This window comes from Grampus griseus (assembly GCF_964374135.1).
Source record: "Grampus griseus genome assembly, chromosome: 16".
Lineage (NCBI taxonomy): Eukaryota > Metazoa > Chordata > Mammalia > Artiodactyla > Delphinidae > Grampus > Grampus griseus.
The window spans coordinates 45,186,565-45,208,351 of record NC_139010.1 but is presented as its reverse complement, the minus strand read 5'-3'; the positions used below and the strand labels follow the sequence as shown (position 1 = coordinate 45,208,351).

The 21,787-nt window shown below is 35.6% G+C and overlaps 1 protein-coding gene across 7 annotated transcripts in view; it reads right to left on the bottom strand.

The window, feature by feature from the left end:
- Positions 1-21,787, bottom strand: part of PCDH15 (protocadherin related 15) — a gene marked incomplete at both ends in the record, with an annotated part of 696,762 nt that overhangs the window by 562,539 nt on the left and 112,436 nt on the right. For 5 of the 7 annotated variants that reach the window (XM_082673497.1, XM_082673498.1, XM_082673499.1 and 2 more), the window contains one exon: positions 8,412-8,477. In XM_082673497.1, the coding sequence (XP_082529623.1) occupies positions 8,412-8,477 (66 nt within the window). Of the gene's footprint in view, positions 1-8,411; positions 8,478-8,992; positions 9,008-21,787 lie in introns of all 7 variants that reach the window. The other 2 variants (XM_082673500.1, XM_082673496.1) reach the window with 1 other exon arrangement.

Below are 21,787 nucleotides of genomic sequence, written 5' to 3'. Positions count from 1 at the left end.
GTATTTTAACCAAGCTGAATGTACTTTAATGGTATGTAGCTATGACAATTCCACAAAACTTTTATTATTGAGTACAGTTAAGAGATTCATTTTTATTCTAAGGAATAAATATTATGCTATTTACTGAAATTGTACCATCTGACATGAATACAAAATCTAGCTTTAGTGCATCCTTCAGTTTCATGAAGTAGCGATAGATGAAGGAAAACCAAGTACTTTCGTATTCGTTAATCCATGTGGCACACTTAAGCATATTTAGTTGAATTACATTAGCAATTCCAGGTGGAAATATGTGGCATTTGAATCTTTGTTTTGAAAACTGCTGTAGGAGGTATTTTAAGTCCAAGAACAGTTTCAAGTCATCTGAGGGTTATGGTTCTCATCCAGGGATTGCTGAGAACATTTACACTGTTGATTACTATAGTCAAGTGACAGTAGTGGTCCATTTCAGATTTCCATTTCAGATTTCCAGTGTCCTAACAGAAAAGTCATACCTTTGTTGCCTGACAACAGAGATCAATAATCTAGCAGCCAATATTTGATCATGGGGAACAGAAGTGAAAAACCACTCATGATAAACAGGAATTGGGGAAAGAGTCATTGGGGACAGGGTAATAGTGGAATCTAAGATCATGCATAAGAAAGAGCAGTTGTAGACAGAATCTCCAGGAGCTTGATGTTAAAACAAGCAATTGAACTTTGGTGCTTCTCCCATCCCTGAGTTCCTAAACTTCCATCAGACTCACTCCTCAACTAAACTCAAATTCTACAACGTAAGTGTAAAGAGTGTGCTGGATATGCAAAGAAAGCTCAAAGCAAAGTCCCTTCACGCCCTTCCCAAAACAATGTCATCTTATGGATGTCCTTTCTACCATGCACTTATCTCATCTTTGTTGCCTAAATTAGGAGTCAAAATATTGGTGGCTTGCAGGAGCCACACAGGCCACAGGAGCCACACAGATGTATTTTGTTTGGCTAATAAAAGGAATCACAATTTAAATTAGAATGACTTATCTTTAATACACAGAATTTCCTATTCTGAAAAAAAATTGAAGGTTTCTTTCTACGTGGTTATGAGTAGACAGAACCTAATAGGTCTTCATTTCTTGTAGCACACAGGCCCATTCTTATTGCCCACGAAGGCCCATGGTCCATCGTCCAATAGTCTATACAGATGAAACCAATAGTAGCTTCAGTTGTCTTCCCTAGTGACAGGATTTAGATACTCTCTCTACAGAAAAATGGTTCATTATAACAGCATCACTTGGCATTAAGTGTGTGTATGTGTGGCATAATTTAATTCTATATTATTCAGATTTATTTCTATTAGACATGAGATTAAAGTAAAGGATTTAAAGAAAAAGGAAAAATAGAATAGAATGTTCTTTTCTTAAGGTTGTTTTTCATTTCCTTAGAAACCAAGGGTTACTTTGCACAACTTAATCTTTTCATCATCATTAACATTCGCATTCTGAAACTTAAACAGTAAACAAGAGCCACTATATTGAACAGAGTTGTTTTCCTTGTATAAAACACCCTAGCTTGCTGCCCTTTTTGACTTCTGTCTGCTTTGTATAATTTTTGACTTCTGTCTGCTTTGTGTACTTCTCCTGTCCCTTATTTTATGATCATTTCACTAGATCCAGCAATACCATTGTATATTAGGTGCTATAGAGTAAACAAATGAGAAAAGGAATATCAAAAATGAAATATGATTAAATGTCAATATAATTTTAGATAACTTGAGATAACCTATTTCCCTAATGCTTAGAAAGTTTTCAATTTACTTATTTCACAGTTATATATTCAGAAGTTTGCAGCTGCTGATCTTTCATAAAATAATACTTCGGCACAAATGAAAAGTAGCGAATGCATCGTTGCATATGTAGCTCCAACAGTAATGAGCAGAGCCAAATTGTTTTCTACTAGGATAATTGTCTTAGTCACTGTAATAAGAGGATTAAAATACATGAGGAATTGGACATGTGTTTTTTTTTTTTTTTTTTTTTTTGCACGTTACGCGGGCCTCTCACTGTTGTGGCCTCTCCCGTTGCAGAGCACAGGCTCCGGACGCGCAGGCTCAGTGGCCATGGCTCACGGGCCCAGCCGCTCCACGGCATGCGGGATCTTCCCGGACCGGGGCACGAACCCATGTCCCCTGCATCGGCAGGTGGACTCTCAACCACCGCGCCACCAGGGAAGCCCTGGACATGATTTTTTTACATCAAATTAGGTCTAATATTGACAAGTGTATTTTGGATAGTTTCATTTAACTTCTTCAAAACTTACAAAAAATTATATTTCCTCATCAATGTGTATGCCTTTCACCAGAAAGAACTCAGAATGACTTAATGATGACTGGGAAAAGTAAAGAATAGAATAGCAAAGAAATTTGTAATCATGATTTTGGGGCTATGCAACATCCACAGCAATCTAGCCAGAAGACCACTAATGTCTTATAAAAATATTTAATATTTTGGCAGTTAAGAATCAAGTTTGGATGTTATAAAATTATAGAACAAGGGGAATATATTTTCCCCTATTTATCCAGAAAAACAAAACTCTCATATTGCACTAAAGGTCATTTGCTTGATGTCAATACAGATGATCTTGTATAACACAAACAAAGTTTTAGTCTTCATACTTCAAAAGCTTGTACAGTCATCTATTAATCTACCTTCATCTGTATAGAACTTCTATTGTTAGAGTTGCTGTGTTTCATGAGGCTTTATGCAGCAGACTGTACATTTATTTTTTTAAATTATTGTTTCAAATAGAATTCTAGGATTTGTTGATGAAAACCACCGGAGAGACAAACACTATTTACCTTAGTGATAAGGCAACAATGCAGAATAGAGGTAGGATAAAAGTGCCTTAGAAAGTAACTGTTTAAAACCAAATCCTTAGAACTATCCCTCCCATAGGACATATATACTAGATCCCTCTCTCACTTTTATTTTCATGAGTAAAGCTCTGTACAAATTTTCAAAAGCTTAATATCTAAGAACATGTTTTGTACTTCAGGTTTCATTTAATATGTAAATTATGTTGGCAACACTTTGTTATATGTCATATTTGAAATAACCAGAATCGTTATCATAGAACTGAGAGAGAATTAAATCCAGATCTTAAGCTGTATCTTTGTCCTGACACATTGAAAGAAACATGGCCTAAGAATAGGCCCAGATAAGGATTTCTATCTTTAATAACATTTCTCCCAAACATTTACATGAGCTGAGGACTCTGTCTATGGCAACTATATTGAAACATTTTTCCACCTACTATATAATCTCTAGCACCTTTAACCTCTTGGTGGTGTCTTCAACCATTTTCAATTTACCCCAATAGAACATTGTCATCCAGTCTGCCTGATAACTTGCCATCTTGGTTTCTCAGGTTCCTCTCTTCTCAGCATCTTGTGCAGTCTCTCATCTGGGGTTCTAGTCATCTTCTACTATGAGGTATCCTACAGAGTTTATTCTTATTCCACTATAGTTGTTCTGCAAAAATTTTCCACCAGTTTAGACCTTGCTCTCTTTAGAGAATGAAAGAGAAGAATGAAGATAAATAGGCAAAAAGAGAGGGTTCTGAACCCTTGGATGTAAAAAAACAAAAAACCAAAAAAACCACATTACACTTTTTTTTTTTACACTTTGTTTAAACGTTGGGAATATTCATACAGAAACATTGGTTATTTAAGACTTTTCTTTCCATGAGTGCAAGACCTATTTTACTAGGAGTATGTGAAACTCTACTTGCAACCCTTTGGAGGTGTGTAAGGCAGAGTTTGGCGAACTCCCTTGCTATAAATCTAAGATATGTAATTGGCAACTATAAGGAAAGAAGAACATCAACATAGAACTTTAATCTTCTACTCTTCCAAGCTTAGTGATTTTTGACAACGGAAGGAAAAGGATGATGACAAGCAACTTGCAAATACCCCTCAACAACATAATTGTTTCTAATGAAGAATCAACTTCCCTTCACTCCCTTAGCTCCATGCTTGGGCCAGAGAAACCCCACAGAAGAAGTGACCAACTGAATTCATTGTTCCTTTCTATAACCTCCTCTACCTTCCTAGAAGTACAGGAGGGTCTGTAGTACTCAACCTAGTTCACACCTGGTTCTGCCATGTGCGCTGACCAGGACACATTCTCATTGAATCAGCTGTGGCATCCTCTGTTGGCATCTCCTTTCATAATGTGAAGACACTCGGTCATCTTTCATTTCTCAAATTTGCTGTGAGCCCACAATATCTTAACCGGAAATCCATAAAGAACATTTAGGATGAGCCTCCCAATCTCTCACCTACATAATGATATCCTTTTGCCTCTGAGCCTGTTTATTTTTGTACAATTACAGTGTTATGCTCAAACCATGACTTCAAATCATTTTCTTGTCCCCTTGACTCAGCACTGCCTATGTATTTACCCAGTTTCTAAGAATTAGTCTGAACCAGTTGTTCCAAAGCCTTTTTGAATGCCATTCCGTAGTTTTTGTAAAGCAGCCAGCGCCCTGACTTGGCTGGCACCCAGAGGCAAGCTTTAAATAGTTCCAGTGTAACCGTTCCTGACCTCACTCCTTCCAGTAGGGACTCAATGCCATTAGGCAGCTCTGAGTCCAGTGAATCTAAAAATGTATTTCCAGTGAATCTAAAAATGTATTTCCAGAAATATTTTTTTAAAACTTAGTTTTTTTAGAGCAGTGTTTTAAGTTCACAGTGAAAAGGAGAGGGAGATAGAGTTTTTCTATATACCCCTTGGGCCCCTTCCCCCCGACATGCATAGCCTTCCCCATTATCAACATCATTCACTAGAATGGTACATTTTTTTTTTAACCAAGGATGAACCTACATTGACACATCATAATCAGCCAAAGTCCACAGTTGACCTTAGGTTTCCTTTTGGTGTTGTACATTCTATTGGTTTGGACAAATGTATTATGACATATATCCATCCTTAGAATATCATGCAGAGTGTTTTCACTGCCCTAAAAATCCTCTTTGCTCTGCCTGTCTTCCCCCCACTCACCCCTGGAAACTACTGATATTTTAATTTTTCCCATATTTTTATCTTTTCCGGAATGCCATAGTTGAAATCGTACAGTACATGTCTCCTTCGGCTTGGCTTCTTTCACTTAGTAAAATGCACCTAAGTCTCCTGCGTGTCTTTTCATGGCTTGATAGCTCATTTGTTTTTAGTCTGTATTTATCTGGATGTACATAGTTTATTTATCTATTCACTTACTAAAGACATCTTGCTTGCTTCCAAGTTTGGGCAATTATGAATTAAGCTGCTATAAATGTTCATGTGCAGGTTTTGTGTATACATAAGCTTTTCTGGCAAAAAATTTTAGATATTTTAAAATAATCTAAGTCTGTTTCTTGGTACACATTCTCCTCTCTAAATGCAAATACTCATTAAACATTTTCTACATACTAGTTCTAGAGCTTTCTGGTGGTGGTCAGGAACCAATGTGATTCTCTTAATGGGTTGATTTTGTGTTCTTACCACATAAGCTTGATTTTCTGGTAGTTGTGATGAAAATAAACTCCTGGTTCAGATCGAGGGTGATATAATGAATCTGTTATCAATATACTACTGAGGACAAGGACCAAGGAGAGGAACAATCTAACAGGTCCCAGGGTGAGAAAGAAGTTTATGGAGCTCTACCTGTTAAATTTTTAATTCTTTAAAACTTATACTGATGTGCAAATTAATTTCGCATATATATTCATAAAAAGGAAATATTTCCATCCCACAGAGTATAAAAATCTTGAAATATGCAGATGCATGTGACAAATAACGGACATTCTATGAATGTACCTTAGTGACTTATATAAGAAAATAAAGTATATATTTTAAAATACCCGAGTTAAAAAATAATACCCGAGTTATTTAAAAGCTATACTATAGTAGTATAGTAGAGGATGTATTTGGAAATGGAGATTGTTCAGCTGTAGACATCAATAAGGTAAGCCAAAGCAAGTTGACACCCAAACTTACTAGTTTGGCTTAATAAAGGATTTGCTGTGCCTTACTTTTAAGAAGCCCCAGAACATTTACAAATAGGTGCTTATTTTTCTGGTAAAATAGGATACCCACATGTTTTGTTACTACCAATTAAAAAGATGCAAGAAAAAAGAAACCAAGAGTTTAAGAGCCAGACTAGAATTAACTGTCCTATTGGGAAGTTTCTTAGATTGCCTAAAGAAAAATATGAAAACACTATCATGGATTGTTTCCTTTAGACTTTCAAGGCAAGAATGATTGCACACTACATTGTAATATCTGGCAGAGGTTCATTTGATCACCATATTTTTAGAAATTTAATGTGAAAGAGAAATGTCAAACCTTTAATCTCTAGATTGGTGTTTATACTCTTTATGTTGACACTCGAATAACTTTGGCAGCATTCTGAGTAGTTGGCAGTTTCTACAAAATATGCCAATTAAAGAGCACAGCAACTACAGCATGTCACCTTCTTCTAAAATATAAATATTGAACTTTCACTACATGCCATCATGCAGAACTGCTATGACAACATCTTTGTAGACTTCCTGAGCTCCTTTAAAAAGTGAGATCTCATCAACACAAGGAAAGGTAAAATATCATTACTGTGGCTATAATTATCTGGTTGGCAAAATAAGCTCTGTATAGAATTACATGTTAAAACAACTATTTAGTAAAATTAAATGCTTTAGTTCAGCTCAGCTTATATGTTCAAGGGAATAGGTGAACAATGAGAAAATATAGATTGGTTTTCGATCACATTTATTTTTTGTCTCTGGTTAAAAAGCAAACTTTTTATTGTAGGACATTTAGAAAACAAATTTGTTGACAGGAAAGTAGTTAACGATAAACCATAATCTTACATGTGAGATGAAATTTTTCTGGTATAATTATTTTTATATATATATTTTTTCTTTTCTGCAGATACATATAGGACTTATTTCTAATTTATTTAAATGCATCCTAATAACTCATTATCTTCATATACTTTCAAGCTCAATAGGGACTTTTTAAAAATAAACCTGTGTAATTTTTATAATATTTCTATAATTTAGTATAGACACTTAAATTTGTTTAAACAAAGGCCAGCAGTGTTATGGACATTTTTGGCTGATTCCAAAGGAAGTGAAAGATGTTCAAGAATAAAAATTTATGCCAATTCTTCTAAGAAGTAAAAGAAATGTTTCTAGTAAAGCATAATAAATACTGATACATAATAAAGTGAACCAACACAGGTATTATGTGTACTATAGAAATTTTCAAAATACACGTAGGTTGAATTTCCGGGAAAAGTCACTTTCCAATAAACCACTTGACATTCTTTTTTAAAAAGACATCAATCTGGAAAAACAGTGTTGAGCCTAGACAGAAAGTACAAATCAAACCCAGTGGAAAGTCTTTTACAGAATTAGTAGACAAAATGAGCCACAGAACATTCTCATATTTAGAATAGTTTGAAATAGAAACCAAGACTCAAGGGATTTCCACTTTACTGTTACCTAATAGAGGAGGAGAATCTCTAAATATCTGTAAAGTTTAGACACTAGGAGAGTGTTGGGGAACAAAAGTGCTAATTTTTTGTAAAGGAAAATTAAATTTTTGAAGATTATAATATAAATTAGGAATAAGTTGTTAATTATGGCAGATAGACTGAGTGAAAATTCAGATTTCCTCCTCTGCTCTGCACCTTTTGTCAGTTTTCTGTTCCCAAGCACTTTGTTTTCCTAGTAACTATTCTTTTTTTAAGATTTTAATTTTTTGATGTGGACCATTTTAAAAGTCCTTATTGAATTTCTTACAATATTGCTTCTGTTTTATGTTTTTTGGGCTTTTTTGGCCACGAGGCATGTGAGATCTTAGCTCTGTGACCAGGGATCAAACCCGCACCCCCTGCATTGGAAGGCAAAGTCTTAACCACTGGTCCACCAGGGAAGTCCCCCTAGTAACTATTCTTAAATCACCATGTCTAATAGATTATGGATCTTAATCCTTACCAGATTGTAGCAAATTTAAATTAGCAGTGCAGAGCTTACCCTGTGGTCCATTTGTTTTGGAGAAATACACTAGGTAACAGTATGTGTGATAGTCAACTCTACCTATTGACAAAGAAAAGTTCTAGCCGGTATCTAGATGCATTCTTAGACTGGATTGTGAATCAGATGACTTCTCTGCAATCAAAACTAAACATTTCTATTCATTAAGTCTCTCATAATGTAATCCAAATAAAGTATTTCCAGTTAGTGTCCTAATTTAAACTCACACAGGGAAGAAATTAAAGAGGAACTGTCAGTGGATTTGCTTTGAAGCTTTCATTTAGTACTTCCACACATATCAAATCTAGGCTTGAAATGAGAAATCCCTCTTAGATTAAGTCACTTTTAAAACACATAGCTTACTCACCATTCCGACTCTCTTCATCAATGGCAACTATGGTGGCTGGTGGTCCCCCCCTAGCTAGTTTGCAATCTAAAGAGAAAACAAGACAAAGTAAGAAGTAGCTACTGCAGGAGCATTCACCCTGAGAGTAAATTCATTGAGATGTATATTGATATTTAAAAAGAAAAATCCTGCAATCAAATTAATATGCATCATTTCTTTTAACAGTTTTTTATTTTTAAAAAATTCTCATAAGAGCTATATAGATTCCTTACCACATCGTAACAAAGACACTTTGCATACCATGAAACTGTTCAAATCTTGCTGGAAAACACCAGCAGAGACTACTGGAGAGCAGAGGTCCTTCAGGACAGAGATAATGGGATGGTAATTTAACCCATAAAAACAACATAAAGGGATGATTAACAAGGATAAATTGTCATTAAGGCATCACAACAGAAACAAACATAATTGGACTTTAATTGTAATAAAGGGTCTAATTAAAAAGAGTGAATAGATCTTTAATAATGTTCTAAAGAGAATAAAACAAAGACAGACAAGCAATGTTCATGAGGTTGTTTGAGATTTTATTTTTGTCATCTTACCCTCATATTGCCAGTCTGGAGTCAAAAGTATAGAGTCATCAATGGGAGCAGATCAGAAAAATGAAAGAAAGGAAGAAAGAATACATGTATATATTTAGCGAGGATTTAAAGACATAAATAGCATTATACAATAACAGATACATCACCTAATGATTTCTGGAAATGAAGTATATAAAATCCTTAGATTTTTGTAATTCTAACAGTAATAACAAGTTTACTCGATAATGTATGTCATTAACATCTTAAAAATTATAGATCAACTCGAACATAACATACAGTACACCGATGTGTCCTATGAAAAGGTGAATAAAATTACTTATGAATTGTCTATTATCCCTGTGTTGAACAAACCTTAAGAATTGTGCCTGTCAATCAGTAGTGATCAATTTGTTATTTCAAACAATGCTAATACCGAAGTATCTCATGATAATGAGCATAAATAGTATCATGAGCTATAACATCCATGATAATTAAAATGTGAAGGTTTTGCCTGGAAGATGTCAAAAGTACACTTCTGAGACATAAAGCACTCTCCCAGGAGGTACTCGGTCAGCCTGATAGGGCTGTGTCACACAGTTAAATGTACATGGCACAGTCCTGTGACTGCAACATAAATTGGCTTAAAGCCATCCAAGTACGTGTGCTATTTGGAAGATGATTTCAAGGTTTACTATTTATTAAAATTCTGCTATTATGTACATGGGCATGAATAAAAAAGACTTTGGCGAGCATTGTTCTATATTGTAAGATATGTGCTCTCCCATATGAAGCTTAAAATATCAGAAATCTCCAGTTTTTCTCTCTTCATCCTGGTCAGTATTCATGGAGTTTCAGGTCACAGCATTTTTAGATCTAAAATATCTCATTACACTTCATTCTCTCCTTCCTATACCCCCTGACATAGCACAGCTCCTCACTATTTGTCACATCTACTCTTGCAGTGGTTTCCTCACTGATCTCCTAGAAGCTTTGTTCTCATTCTGCATTCATTTATTAACTAAACGAGAATTATTTTATGCACCCAAATCAAAGGTAAAATAATGGTACTTCTCTGCACAAAGAACTTAAGTTTCCTTTGGAGTGAAGAAAATTGTCTTCGAGTATCATTCAAAGGGTGTCATGGTCTTAACATTGTTTACTTAGAATTAAGCACTGTGCCCTTCAGTCACATCAGAGCCCTTACTCTTGCTAGAATGTATCTTGCATTATTAAGGAAGTTTTGTCACCTAAATTCATTTCTGCCTCTACTCCTGCCTGGCAAGTCTCTGCTTCTCTTGGTAGAACTAGATTTCACCTATTCCATGAAAACTTGTCTATTTCCCCAGTCAGAATTTATCTTTTACTTCCATGTTCTCATAATACTTTGTTCATCTAGTTTTTTATTCATCTATGCATTCAAAAATTATTCAGTCAAATTTGTAGATAACTTACTACGTGCTGAACATGGGAATTAAAAACCAACAACTTCTTTCTTCATGGATCTGAGTGATCAGATAAAAGAAAGACTCATAAACAGCCACATAGGTATGGCACAGTGTGGTCTATGTGAGTCAATTCTTTAATAAATTCATTAACAACACAAACGGTTAAAATACAGAGAATGCCTGCTGGGAGTGGAAATGGGATACACAAGAAGGCAGAGGCAATCTGTGGAAAGAATAAAGGAAACATGACCAGTTCTTACAAGATGCAATTATTGGATTACCAACATGCCTTCTGTTTGTATTTCAAATAGTAGTTACCTTTCAATACTATTTTCTCTCTCCTCACTCTCCTTCTCTTTCTCTCTCCCTCCCTCCCTCCATATAATATATATATATATATAATATTTATCTATGAGGTCACTGCCTTAGTTAAGATCCTCATAGCTGCAAAGTAGAGAAAAAGTGTGGTGAATCTGCATGTGAATATTGATAGAGGGATAGATATTTAATCAATAACTTTATAGGCAGGCAGGATAAAGGGAAAGGAAAGAAGGAGAAAGCTAGGCATACATGTACAAAAACCTCTCACCATTTGGTTACTATTAGATTTATGGGTAGATTTTTCTACACATCTAAGTCAAGTACGACTCCCCATATTCCAGCCCTCCCTCCCTCCCTTACCCTTCCCATTCTCAGTTCATTCTTTAGCCATAACAAACCAAATTTATGTTTGCTGTGCCATCTGCCAAAAGGCCTTTCCTCATCTTCTACCCCTGGTTAACTTCTATTTCTCTTTCAAGAACCTGGCAAGGCATCACATCTTCTAGAAAATCTTCCTTGTTGTCTAGATTAAATGCCTCTTCTCTGCATTCCTTCAATATACACTGTATTCCACTGGAAAAATTACTTCATAAAAAATATATTAGTATTTTCTTCTCATAAAAGCTCCTTCAGACCAAGTCTGTGTCACATTTATATATCTAAGTAACCTCAGAATCAGACTAGAGTTGATCCTGAAAGAATGCTTGTTGAATTTTTCTGAACTGCAGTCAGCCCAGCTGCAGTCGCTCATTGAATATCCCTCCATGAGTGCTGCTCAGAAGCCACTGTTCTCATTACGTCCTGGCCGACAGAAACAGCCCAGGAATACAGGTGCAGCTACAGTTCCTCCCAGTCAGACCCCTTTAGATGACTTTCACTCAGCTTTATTCTTTTAGCAGCTTCCAAAACCCCACAATAAGATATTTTTCATGCCCAACCAATAAACTTTCTTTATTCTGAATCAAAACAAAAATGATTAAATAATTTTGACCCAAACCCTAATGAAGAGAGGTTAGTCAGATACATAAAAGTAATCTATTAATAACAGTGTTCACAACAGGCTAAGTGTTTGCTTTGGAATGATGTGTTCATGAAAGTATAATTAGTTTTGAAATGCACAAAAATATTTTTAATGACAAGTATATTCAGAACTGTCTTGAAAAAAAGTAATTTTGGATGGAGTAACCAGGATGTATTATGTATGCTAAATATGCAAATGGAGATCAAAGTGAAAACTAGAAAGCAATTTGGGGGCTGGGTGATCCTGCTCTCTACGGTCTATGGATTATCTGTCTGCCAAGGAAAGACAGGTTAGCTGATGATGCCTGTGCCTTGGAAACAAACTTCTGTAATCTATTTAATTTCACCCTTGACTGTCCAGGTTAAATCACAAATTCATTGTTTTTCCTGCCTCAGACTCCTAACCACTCAGACCCCTACCTGATTCCCATATCCAATTTGTTGTAAAATGCAGGATATGAATACAAACAGCTGAATGCCCAGTGTGATTTATTTCCACAAATTTGTCATCAAGCTAAAAATAAGCCGTATATTTTTTCTGTGTATTTTTAAATTTCATGCAACAAGTCAGATTTAAAACCTAAAAATGTATTAGCAAGATATGGAAGGACTGGTTTCAAATGAAATGAACCTGTGATATGCTCTTCTTATTATGACCTGAAGCTTAAGATCATGTTACTCTACAAAGGGAATATCCAGAATTGTCCATATATGTTCATTCCTTACTAGGAAGAGAGAACAGCCAGGTAGACCCTATTTCCACCTTAGCCTATTCTCAAAACTTCCAATGTCTTTTTTTAAAAAATTATTTTATTTATTTATTTTTGGCTGCTTTTGTTCTTCGTTGCTACGCACGGGGTTTCTCTAGTTGCAGCGAGTGGGGGCTACTCTTCGTTGCAGTGTGTGGACTTCTCATTGTGGTGACTTTGCTTGTTTCGGAGCTCAGGCTCTAGGCACGTGGGCTTCAGTAGTTGTGGCATGTGGGCTCAGTAGTTGTGCCTTGTGGGCTCTAGAGCGCAGGCTCAGTAGTTATGGCACATGGGCTTAGTTGCTCCACAGCCTGTGGGATCTTCCCAGACCAGGGCTGGAACCCGTGTCCCCTGCACTGGCAGGCGGACTCTTAACCACTGCGCCACCAGGGAAGCCCCAAACAATGTCTTTTTAATAAAATTTCAAATATATTGACTTTTTTCTTATATTAACATGGCAATTGCCATAAATATGTCCAATGACTAGCATAGTTCCTGCCTAGACCTCTCCTCTGAGTCTGGGTCCTGCTGCTCAGACAAACATCTGTACTTGCAATTTCAAAGGTGCCTTAAATGTAACACTCCAAAATGGATTCTAGTTGCTACCCCCAGACCATACCTGGCCTCTTCCAGTATGTACTATTTCAGTGAATAGCACAATTTTGTGCCAAGTTGCATAAACCAGACACCAGGGGGTCACCTTTGAGCCTGCCCATCACCTTTGCTTTTCTATGTTGAATCCCTCAATAAATCTTGACTTTCATTACTACAGAAAAACTTCTTATATCCACCTACAGCTTTCAATCTGATGTCACTACACTAATCCAATCTCTTACCTAGTCTAACAGGTTTTCCTAACTGTGGACCCTACAGGCAATTAACTCTTTTAATTTTCTATCTTTAACCACAGTGATCTTTTACAAATTAAAACATGCTTACCAGTTAATGATGTACTATTGCTTTTATGTTACAACAAAACTTTCATGGTCTACAACTCTATAGTATGATTTTAGAATGAAAACCAAAATATATGGCCTACAAAGTCCTGCATGATACCGCCTTCTCCTTCCTCTCCAGTCTCGTTTATTTCCATGTTCTCACTTGCTCTCTGCATTCCAGACAGGTTTTTCTTTTCTTTTCTTTAATCATGCTATCTTTTGTCCTGAGATACCTAAAGATCTTTCCAGATTGCATTATTTCTTATTTCTAATCTTCGCACTCAACCCATCATTCACTTATATATTCTTTAGATTTTAACCTGTGCTTCACTTTTCCAAAGAAATCATTTCCAATCCCCAGGTTCCCTGATATATACTCAGTTAATTCTGCCTTCTAATATCACGTTATGAATATCTGACTCCTCACTGACAGAAAACGCAGTGATAATCTAGATCTTGTTTCTGTTCCTCAGAGTTGTGTTCCCAGGGCAAAGTTCCTGCCACATAGGTGTCAGCAACTATTTCTTGAATGCAAACATGAAGAGCCTTGACCAAATTTGCAACAATTTTTAAAAAGTCCTCTATAACTTAATCTTTTTTCTTTTTAACGTTTGAAATGTCATTTTCATATAAAAATAATGGGGAAAGCATGTGTAACAAATTAGTTATTAAAAGACAGGACCACTGATACGACCTCAGCAGAAATGCGAAGGGTAGCACCACATGCCACCTGAAAATATGTCACTTTGGCATGTGGAGCTGAAGGCAATAAAGACCCAGCAGACTCAGCAAAACCCTTCTTTTTTTCCTCCTCCTTTTTAACAGCCTAAAAGAATTTAGAAAGGGGGCCTGTACCAGGAAGAGAGCTATTACTAGAGATAATTTTTTCATTTGAGAGAAGTATCTGCATGCAGGGCAAACATTTGTTTACTGAACATTTCCTTTTCTCATCTTCCTGTGAACTCTCTCTTTCCCTTTGAAGACTCAGACCACTTATCCCTTTCCTTAGCTCAGGATGGTATTTAAGCCTCAATTGCCAGGTTGTGTTTGAGTCTCATATTTTTGTACATAATTAAATTTGTTTTTCCCCTGTTAATTGTTCTATTACAGGGAGCTCTCAGTCAAGAACCTAGAAATGTAGAAGAAAAATTTTTCCTTCCCTATGAGGAAAAAGCTACTATTTAAGTAAAGAAAGAGGCAGTTTTGTAGGAATTCAGGATTTTGAGGGATTAGTTATGAAAGATCACAGAGAGCTCAGAATTATAAAGAGGAGTAATGAAAAGAGAAGGAGAAATTTTTCACTTGTTTCCAATTATCTATAATTTCTATTAGAATTCTACACTCTGATCATCCAGTTGACTGAACTGAAGAACTATTATGGAGCAAACTTACTCCAATATCCTATTAATGGCAAGCATGCATTCCAAGTTCCTTCATGGTTTTATCAAATTGCATCTTAAAGAAATAAAACTCAAAAACCTCATATATCAAAGCTCTCATGATATCAAAGATCACAAATACTTCTGTGTCAGTCTTTTAGAACTTTTACTCGGCCATTTCCTTACCAGCTCCCTATGAGTATCAGTGAATTATTCTAGCACTTAGCAGAGTATTTGACATACTATACTCATTCAATATATTTGTTGAACTAGGGAACATCTTCCGCCATGGTAAAGCAATAAAACAAATAACCAATTAAATCATTATTATTCATCATTTCAAATCTTTTGGGGAGTGTTTAAAGTGTTAAAGGAATTGATTCCTAATACAGCATAGAGCTTAAGAACATGTGCTTTGGAGTCAGAAAACCAAGTTTTACATCCTAACCTTGGCTTTTAATAGCTGTGTAAATTAAGTAGATTATTAACTTCTTATACCTCAGTTTAGGTAAATAGGTGTAATAGTAAGTATAACTACTTCATAGATTTATTACAAGTATAAATGAGATAATCTATGATAACTTCATTTTGCATGGCAAAATGTACAGGCAGAATAGATGCACCTTAATTTGTTTTAAGGAAGGTATTTGGAAAATCGTTCCTAATTTTTTCCCTTTGACCAAAAGGTGGCAGAGAATCCCTTGGATTTCCCTAAATTTTCAGTGAGGGCTGATCTTATTACATATGTGGTTGTGAAGTGCATTCTCATTAAGAATAAAAGCAGCCACATGACATGTTACTGATGGTCTGTATGGACAGAAAAATTGGAATTCTTGTTCCAGATATCAACCTAGAACCACTATCCTGGAATGAACTTACTGGAGGCAAATAGAATCCTCGAACTCCATGAGTCCTCCAATAAGGATTGCAAGACCATTTTAGAAAATAATGTGCTCACAATGACCCACTGGTCCCATAATAGTCTGGAAATGCATTGGTGTCCAAATGATCAAGCAGAAAGATCATGAAAGAGTCACAGATACTCTGAAAACTCTACTCTTTTCAACATTCCTCTATTATCACTTTGGATATTCAAAGTCATCTGGTGTTTCTTATCTAGAAGCTTTCATTTTCCTACACACACACACACACACACACACACACACACATTTTCTCTCCCCTCTCCCCTCTCCGTCTCCCTCTGGATCAGTCACTTAGTTCAAAGCAATTTGGCCTCTCATTCAAAGGAGTATTGCGCTCTCAAAATTTCTGGCTGCACAAACATTTTATTTTCAATTTGCTTGTCACAAGCAGTAGCAGAGAGACTATTCTTATATTTTTCTGTTGATCTTTGGAATATTCATTTCCAGGAAAATACACACAGGAGTGAAATCTTAATACAAAAACTCTTGTTTTACATTTTGACTCTCTCATTCAAAAGAAAAGGAGTTTGACCTTGAAATTTATAAGATCAATCGAACTATAAGTTGTAAAACTGCAGTCAACAAACAGACCATAACTGAAAAAGCAAAATGAACTGAGTAAGCTAAAGGACATTACAAGTAAGTCATTTTCAATTCAAGAATAAGATATTAGCATTAATAGATTTCAAATATTACCATGGATGAAGGAAGGTGTATTTTATGATGCCTTAGTGTCATCATTAATTGGATTATATAATTTGATTACGATGTTCCAACAATATGGTCTAGTTATGCCCACTGAAGTCATTAATGATTATTGTTCTATGTCACTGCTTTCATTAGGACGATTTACATAGAGGCCATGGCTCCCTCAATCTCTACATTTTTTTCAGAAGTTACTATTTATTTCATATTCTAATTGGTCTATCAACAACAATAAGATTTAAGATTTTTACATGGTTGGCATTTGGTGAGAGAAACCCATTCTCATTCTTAAGAAATTAATGGATCTAAGTAATAGAAAGATAAGTAAAGGGCTGCAGGAAGAAGGCAGAAAAGGAACTGAATTGTAAGAAGTCTGATCAGAAGATCAAGTAATACTTTTTTTTTTTTTTTTTGCGGTACGCGGGCCTCTCACTGCTGTGGTCTCTCCTGTTGCGGAGCACAGGCTCCGGACGCGCAGGCTCAGCGGCCATGGCTCACGCGCCCAGCCGCTCCGCGGCATGTGGGATCTTCCTGGACCGGGGCACAAACCCGTGTCCCCTGCATCGGCAGGGGGACTCTCAACCACTGCGCCACCAGGGAAGCCCTCAAGTAATACTTTTAAAATTATTTTTGTTCACTGGGAATATTACTATAATTCATTATTTTATAATTTCATGTAATGCATTGTCAAATATGTTAGTATTTGTACCCAAGTGTAATGTTCTTACTTAATTCACACTGCATGAGTTAGAAGCTCTTTGAGTTTTCTTTCCATTGATAGCGACAGTTTTTCCTTACTCATATAAACTTCTGTCACAGGATCATAACTACGTTTGAGGAATTTGACATGGATGAAATAGTTCTTAGTCCAAGGTATTTATGTCACCGCTGACATCAGAAGCAGCAGCATGGTATTGTGGTTATGGACATAGCCTTGGGAAACAGACTGTCTAGGTTCAGTACTAGCCACATTTTAGCACTTGTTAGCTTTTAAGATCTTTGAAAGTGACTTAAACTCTCTGTAGCTCAGTTGCATTAGTTGTAAAACTGAAATTATTGTATGGAATAGTGATTGGCATATGGAAGTGCTTTATAAGTTATTGTTAGGTAAATTCTAAACAAATGAGCTAATCACATACAAAATTTGTATATCTCTACATTTTAAAAGCAGTGACTTTTACATATTTTTAATTAAGTAGTAGTTTCTTAAATTCTTCAACAGTCAAAGGAAAACCATATTTTATTAGCAGAACAAAATAGGCTTCATATATGTTAGCATTTTTGTTGTGCATTTAATGTACTGGAATAGCAGCAATACATTTAATTATATGGCCACAGATTGCTAAGAATACATAGTTATAGCTGAATCAAGCAAAAGATCTTTCTAAAATTATCACAGGAATGCTTATAACTAAAATAAAAAATCTGTTTTGGTAATCTAATGTAAAGTGGATTTTGTACTCCTAAAATCTCTTTGCAAGATCTTGCTTTCTGTTACTCTAAAAATCTTCCTAAAAGGCTTTTTGCATTAGCTTTTTTAACCATATTATCTAATTTGTCTTTATGTTTTACAATTAACATATAAAGGAAAAAGAAAGGGATAAAGATTTATGTCAATGAGGAAAACAAAATTATACAAAAAAAATACTTTTTGAAAAGCAGTTAAAGAATTTACATTCATATTTCTGAAAGCTAATTTATTTTCTAATTACTCTTTTTTTTAATATCTTAATTGGACTATAATTGCTTTACAATGGTGTGTTAGTTTCTGCTTTATAACAAAGTGAATCAGCTATACATATACATATATCCCCATATTTCTTCCCTCTTGCGTCTCCTTCTCTCCCACCCTCCCTATCCCACCCCTCTAGGTGGTCACAAAGCACTGAGCTGATCTCCCTGTGCTATGCTCCTGCTTCCCAGTAGCCATCGATTTTACATTTGGTAGTGTATATATGTCCATGCCACTCTCTCACTTTGTCCCAGCTTACCCTTCCCCCTCCCTGTGTCCTCAAGTCCATTCCCTAGTAGGTCTGCATCTTTATTCCTGTCCTGCCCCTAGGTTCTTCATAACCATTTTTTTTCTTTTTAGATTCCATATATATGTGTTAGCATACAGTATTTATTTTTCTCTTTCTGACTGACTTCACTCTGTATGACAGACTCTAGGTCCATCCACCTCACTACAAATAACTCAATTTCGTTTCTTTTTATGGCTGAGTAATATTCCATTGTATATATGTGCCACATCTTCTTTATCCATTCATCTGTCAGTGGACACTTAGGTTGCTTCCATGTCCTGGCTATTGTAAATGGAGCTGCAATGAACATTGTGGTACATGACTCTTTTTGAATTATGGTTTTCTCAGGGTATATGCCCAGTAGTGGGATTGCTGGGTTGTGTGGTAGTTCTATTTTTAGTTTTTTAAGGAACCTTCATACTGTTCTCCATAGTGGCTGTATCAATTTACATTCCCACCAACAGTGCATTCCAAAGGGTTCCCTTTTCTCCACACCCCCTCCAGCATTTATTGATTGTAGATTTTTTGATGATGGCCGTTCTGACCAGTGTGAGGTGATACCTCATTGTAGTTTTGATTTGCATTTCTCTAATGATTAATGACGTTGAGCATTCTTTCATGTGTTTGTTGGCAATCTGTATATCTTCTTTGGAGAAATGTCTATTTAGGTCTTCTGACCATTTTTGGAGTGGATTGTTTGTTGTTTTGATATTGAGCTGCATGAGCTGCTTGTAAATTTTGGATATTAATCCTTTGTCAGTTGATTCATTTGCAAGTATTTTCTAATTACTCTTAATGAGGTAGCTCAGAGGAAATTCTGAATCACGATTCTTACTAAGATGCTCAACGAGGTCAAAAGCTAAAAGCTGCAGCATCAACATCACTGTTTAAAACTGCATTCTTCATACAAAGATTTTTTTTTTTTTTTTTTTTGTGGTACGCGGGCCTCTCACCATTGTGGCCTCTCCTGTTGCGGAGCACAGGCTCCAGACGCTCAGGCCCAGCGGCCATGGCTCACGGGCCCAGCCGCTCTGCGGCATGTGGGATCCTCCCGGACCGGGGCACGAACCCACATTCCCTGCATCGGCAGGCGGTCTCTCAACCACTGCGCCACCAGGGAAGTCCCAAACAAAGATTTTTAATAATTCTTTGTGTACAGTCTGCTTTGCCTCTTTAAATCAAGTTGTTTGCTACAATCCACTTATGATTATCTAAACTGTCCATAAAAAAGCAAACTCTATGGACTGAATTATAAGGAAAAAATTTAAAGCATTTTATTACTCATAATATTAAAGACCATATCCACGTAAACATCACATCTGTTTTCCTACCTCTTCTGGTTTTATTAAGATATTATTGACATATATGTAAGTTTAAGGTATACAGTGTGATGACTTGATACATGTATATATTGTAAAGTGATTACCACAATAAGTTTATTTAACACCTCCATACTCTCATATAATTACCCATTTTTGTGTGAGGTGATAACGTTTGAGGTCTACTCTCTTAACAACTTTCAAGTATATAATATTGATATAATATTGTTAATTATAGTCACTGTGTTGTACATTAAATCCTCAGAATTTATTCATCTTAGAGCTGGAATATTGTACCCTTTGGCCAACATCTGTCCATTTTCCCCATCCACCAGCCACTGGCAACCATAAGTTTCTATGAGTTCAGCTTTTTTAGATTCCACATATAAGTGAGAAGATATGTATTTGACTTACTCTGACTTATTTCACTTAGCATAATGCCCTCAAAGTCTATCATGGTTTTGCAACAAGCAAGATTTACTTCATTTTTATGGCTGAATAATATTCCATTTTGTACATATATTACATTTTCTTCATTAATCTGTCAATGGACACTTAGGTCATCTCCATCTCATAATTTGCATATGTTGAACCATGCTGCATCCCAGGAATAAATCCCACTCGATGGTGATGTATGATCCTTTTAATTTGCTGCTGATTTTAGTTTGCTAGCATTTTCTTGAGAATTTTTGCCTCTGTACTCACCAAGGATATTGGTCTGTAGTTTTCTTCTTGTGTAGTGTACTTTTCTGGCTTTGGTAACAGAATAATGATGCCCTCATATAATGAGTTTGGCAGTGATTCTTCCTCTTCAATTTTTTTGGAAGAGTTTGAGAAGGACTGACATTAATTCTTCCTAAATATTTGATAGAATTCGGTGAAACCATCTGGTTAGTCCTGGGCTTTTCTTTGTTGGGATGTTTTGGTGACTGGTTCAGTTTCCTTACTCATTATTGATATGTTCAAATTTCCTGTTTCTTCATGATGCAGTCTTAGTAGATTGCATTGCTAGGAATTTATCTGCTTCTTCTAGGTTATCCAATTTCTTGGTGTATAATTGTTCAGAGTAACTGCCTATGATCCTTTGTATTTCTGTAGTGTCAGTAGTAATGTGTCCTCTTTTATTTGATATATTTATTTGAATCCTCTCTCTTCTTTCTTAGTCTAGTAAAATGTTTGTCAATTTTGTTAGATTTAAAAAAAAGATAGCTCTTAGTTGCATTGATCTTTTCTATTGTTTTTTCCTGTTCTCTGTGTCATCTATTTCTGCTCTGATCTTTGTTACTTCCCTCTTTCTGTTAATTTTGGGCTTCTTCTAGTCCCTTGAAATGTACAGTTAGGTTGTTTATTTGTGATCTTTCTTTTTTCTTAATGTAGGCTTTTAAAAATTAATTAATTAATAATTAATTAATTGCTATAGCCTTCACTGTTGCATTGCTTTTACTGCATCCCATACGTTTTGATATATTGTGTTCCCATTTTCATTCACTTCAAGATACTTTTTAAAATTTCTCTTTTGACTTATTCTTTGATGTTCTGATCCATTGATGTTCTGGCAAGTGTTGTTTTAATTTCCACACATCTGTGATTTTTCCAGTTTCCTCCTATTACTGATTTCTTGTTTTATAACATTGTGGTCAGAAAAGATACTTGGTATGACTTCAGCTTCTTACATTTGCTAACATTTGTTTTGTGATTTAATGAATAATCTACCCTGGAGAATGTTCTGTGTGCACTTGAAAAATTGTGTATGCTGCTGCTGTTAAGTGGAATGTACTGTATGTTTGTATTAGGGCCATTTAGTGTAATGTATAATTCAAAAATTCAGTGTTTCCTTATTAATATTTTGGTTGGATGAGATATTCATTGTTGAAAGTGGAGCACTATGGTCCTCTACTATTATTGTATTGTTATCTATTTCTCACTTCAGATCTGCTAGTATTTGACGAATATATTTAGGTACTCTGATGTTGGGTACATATATATTTAGGATTTT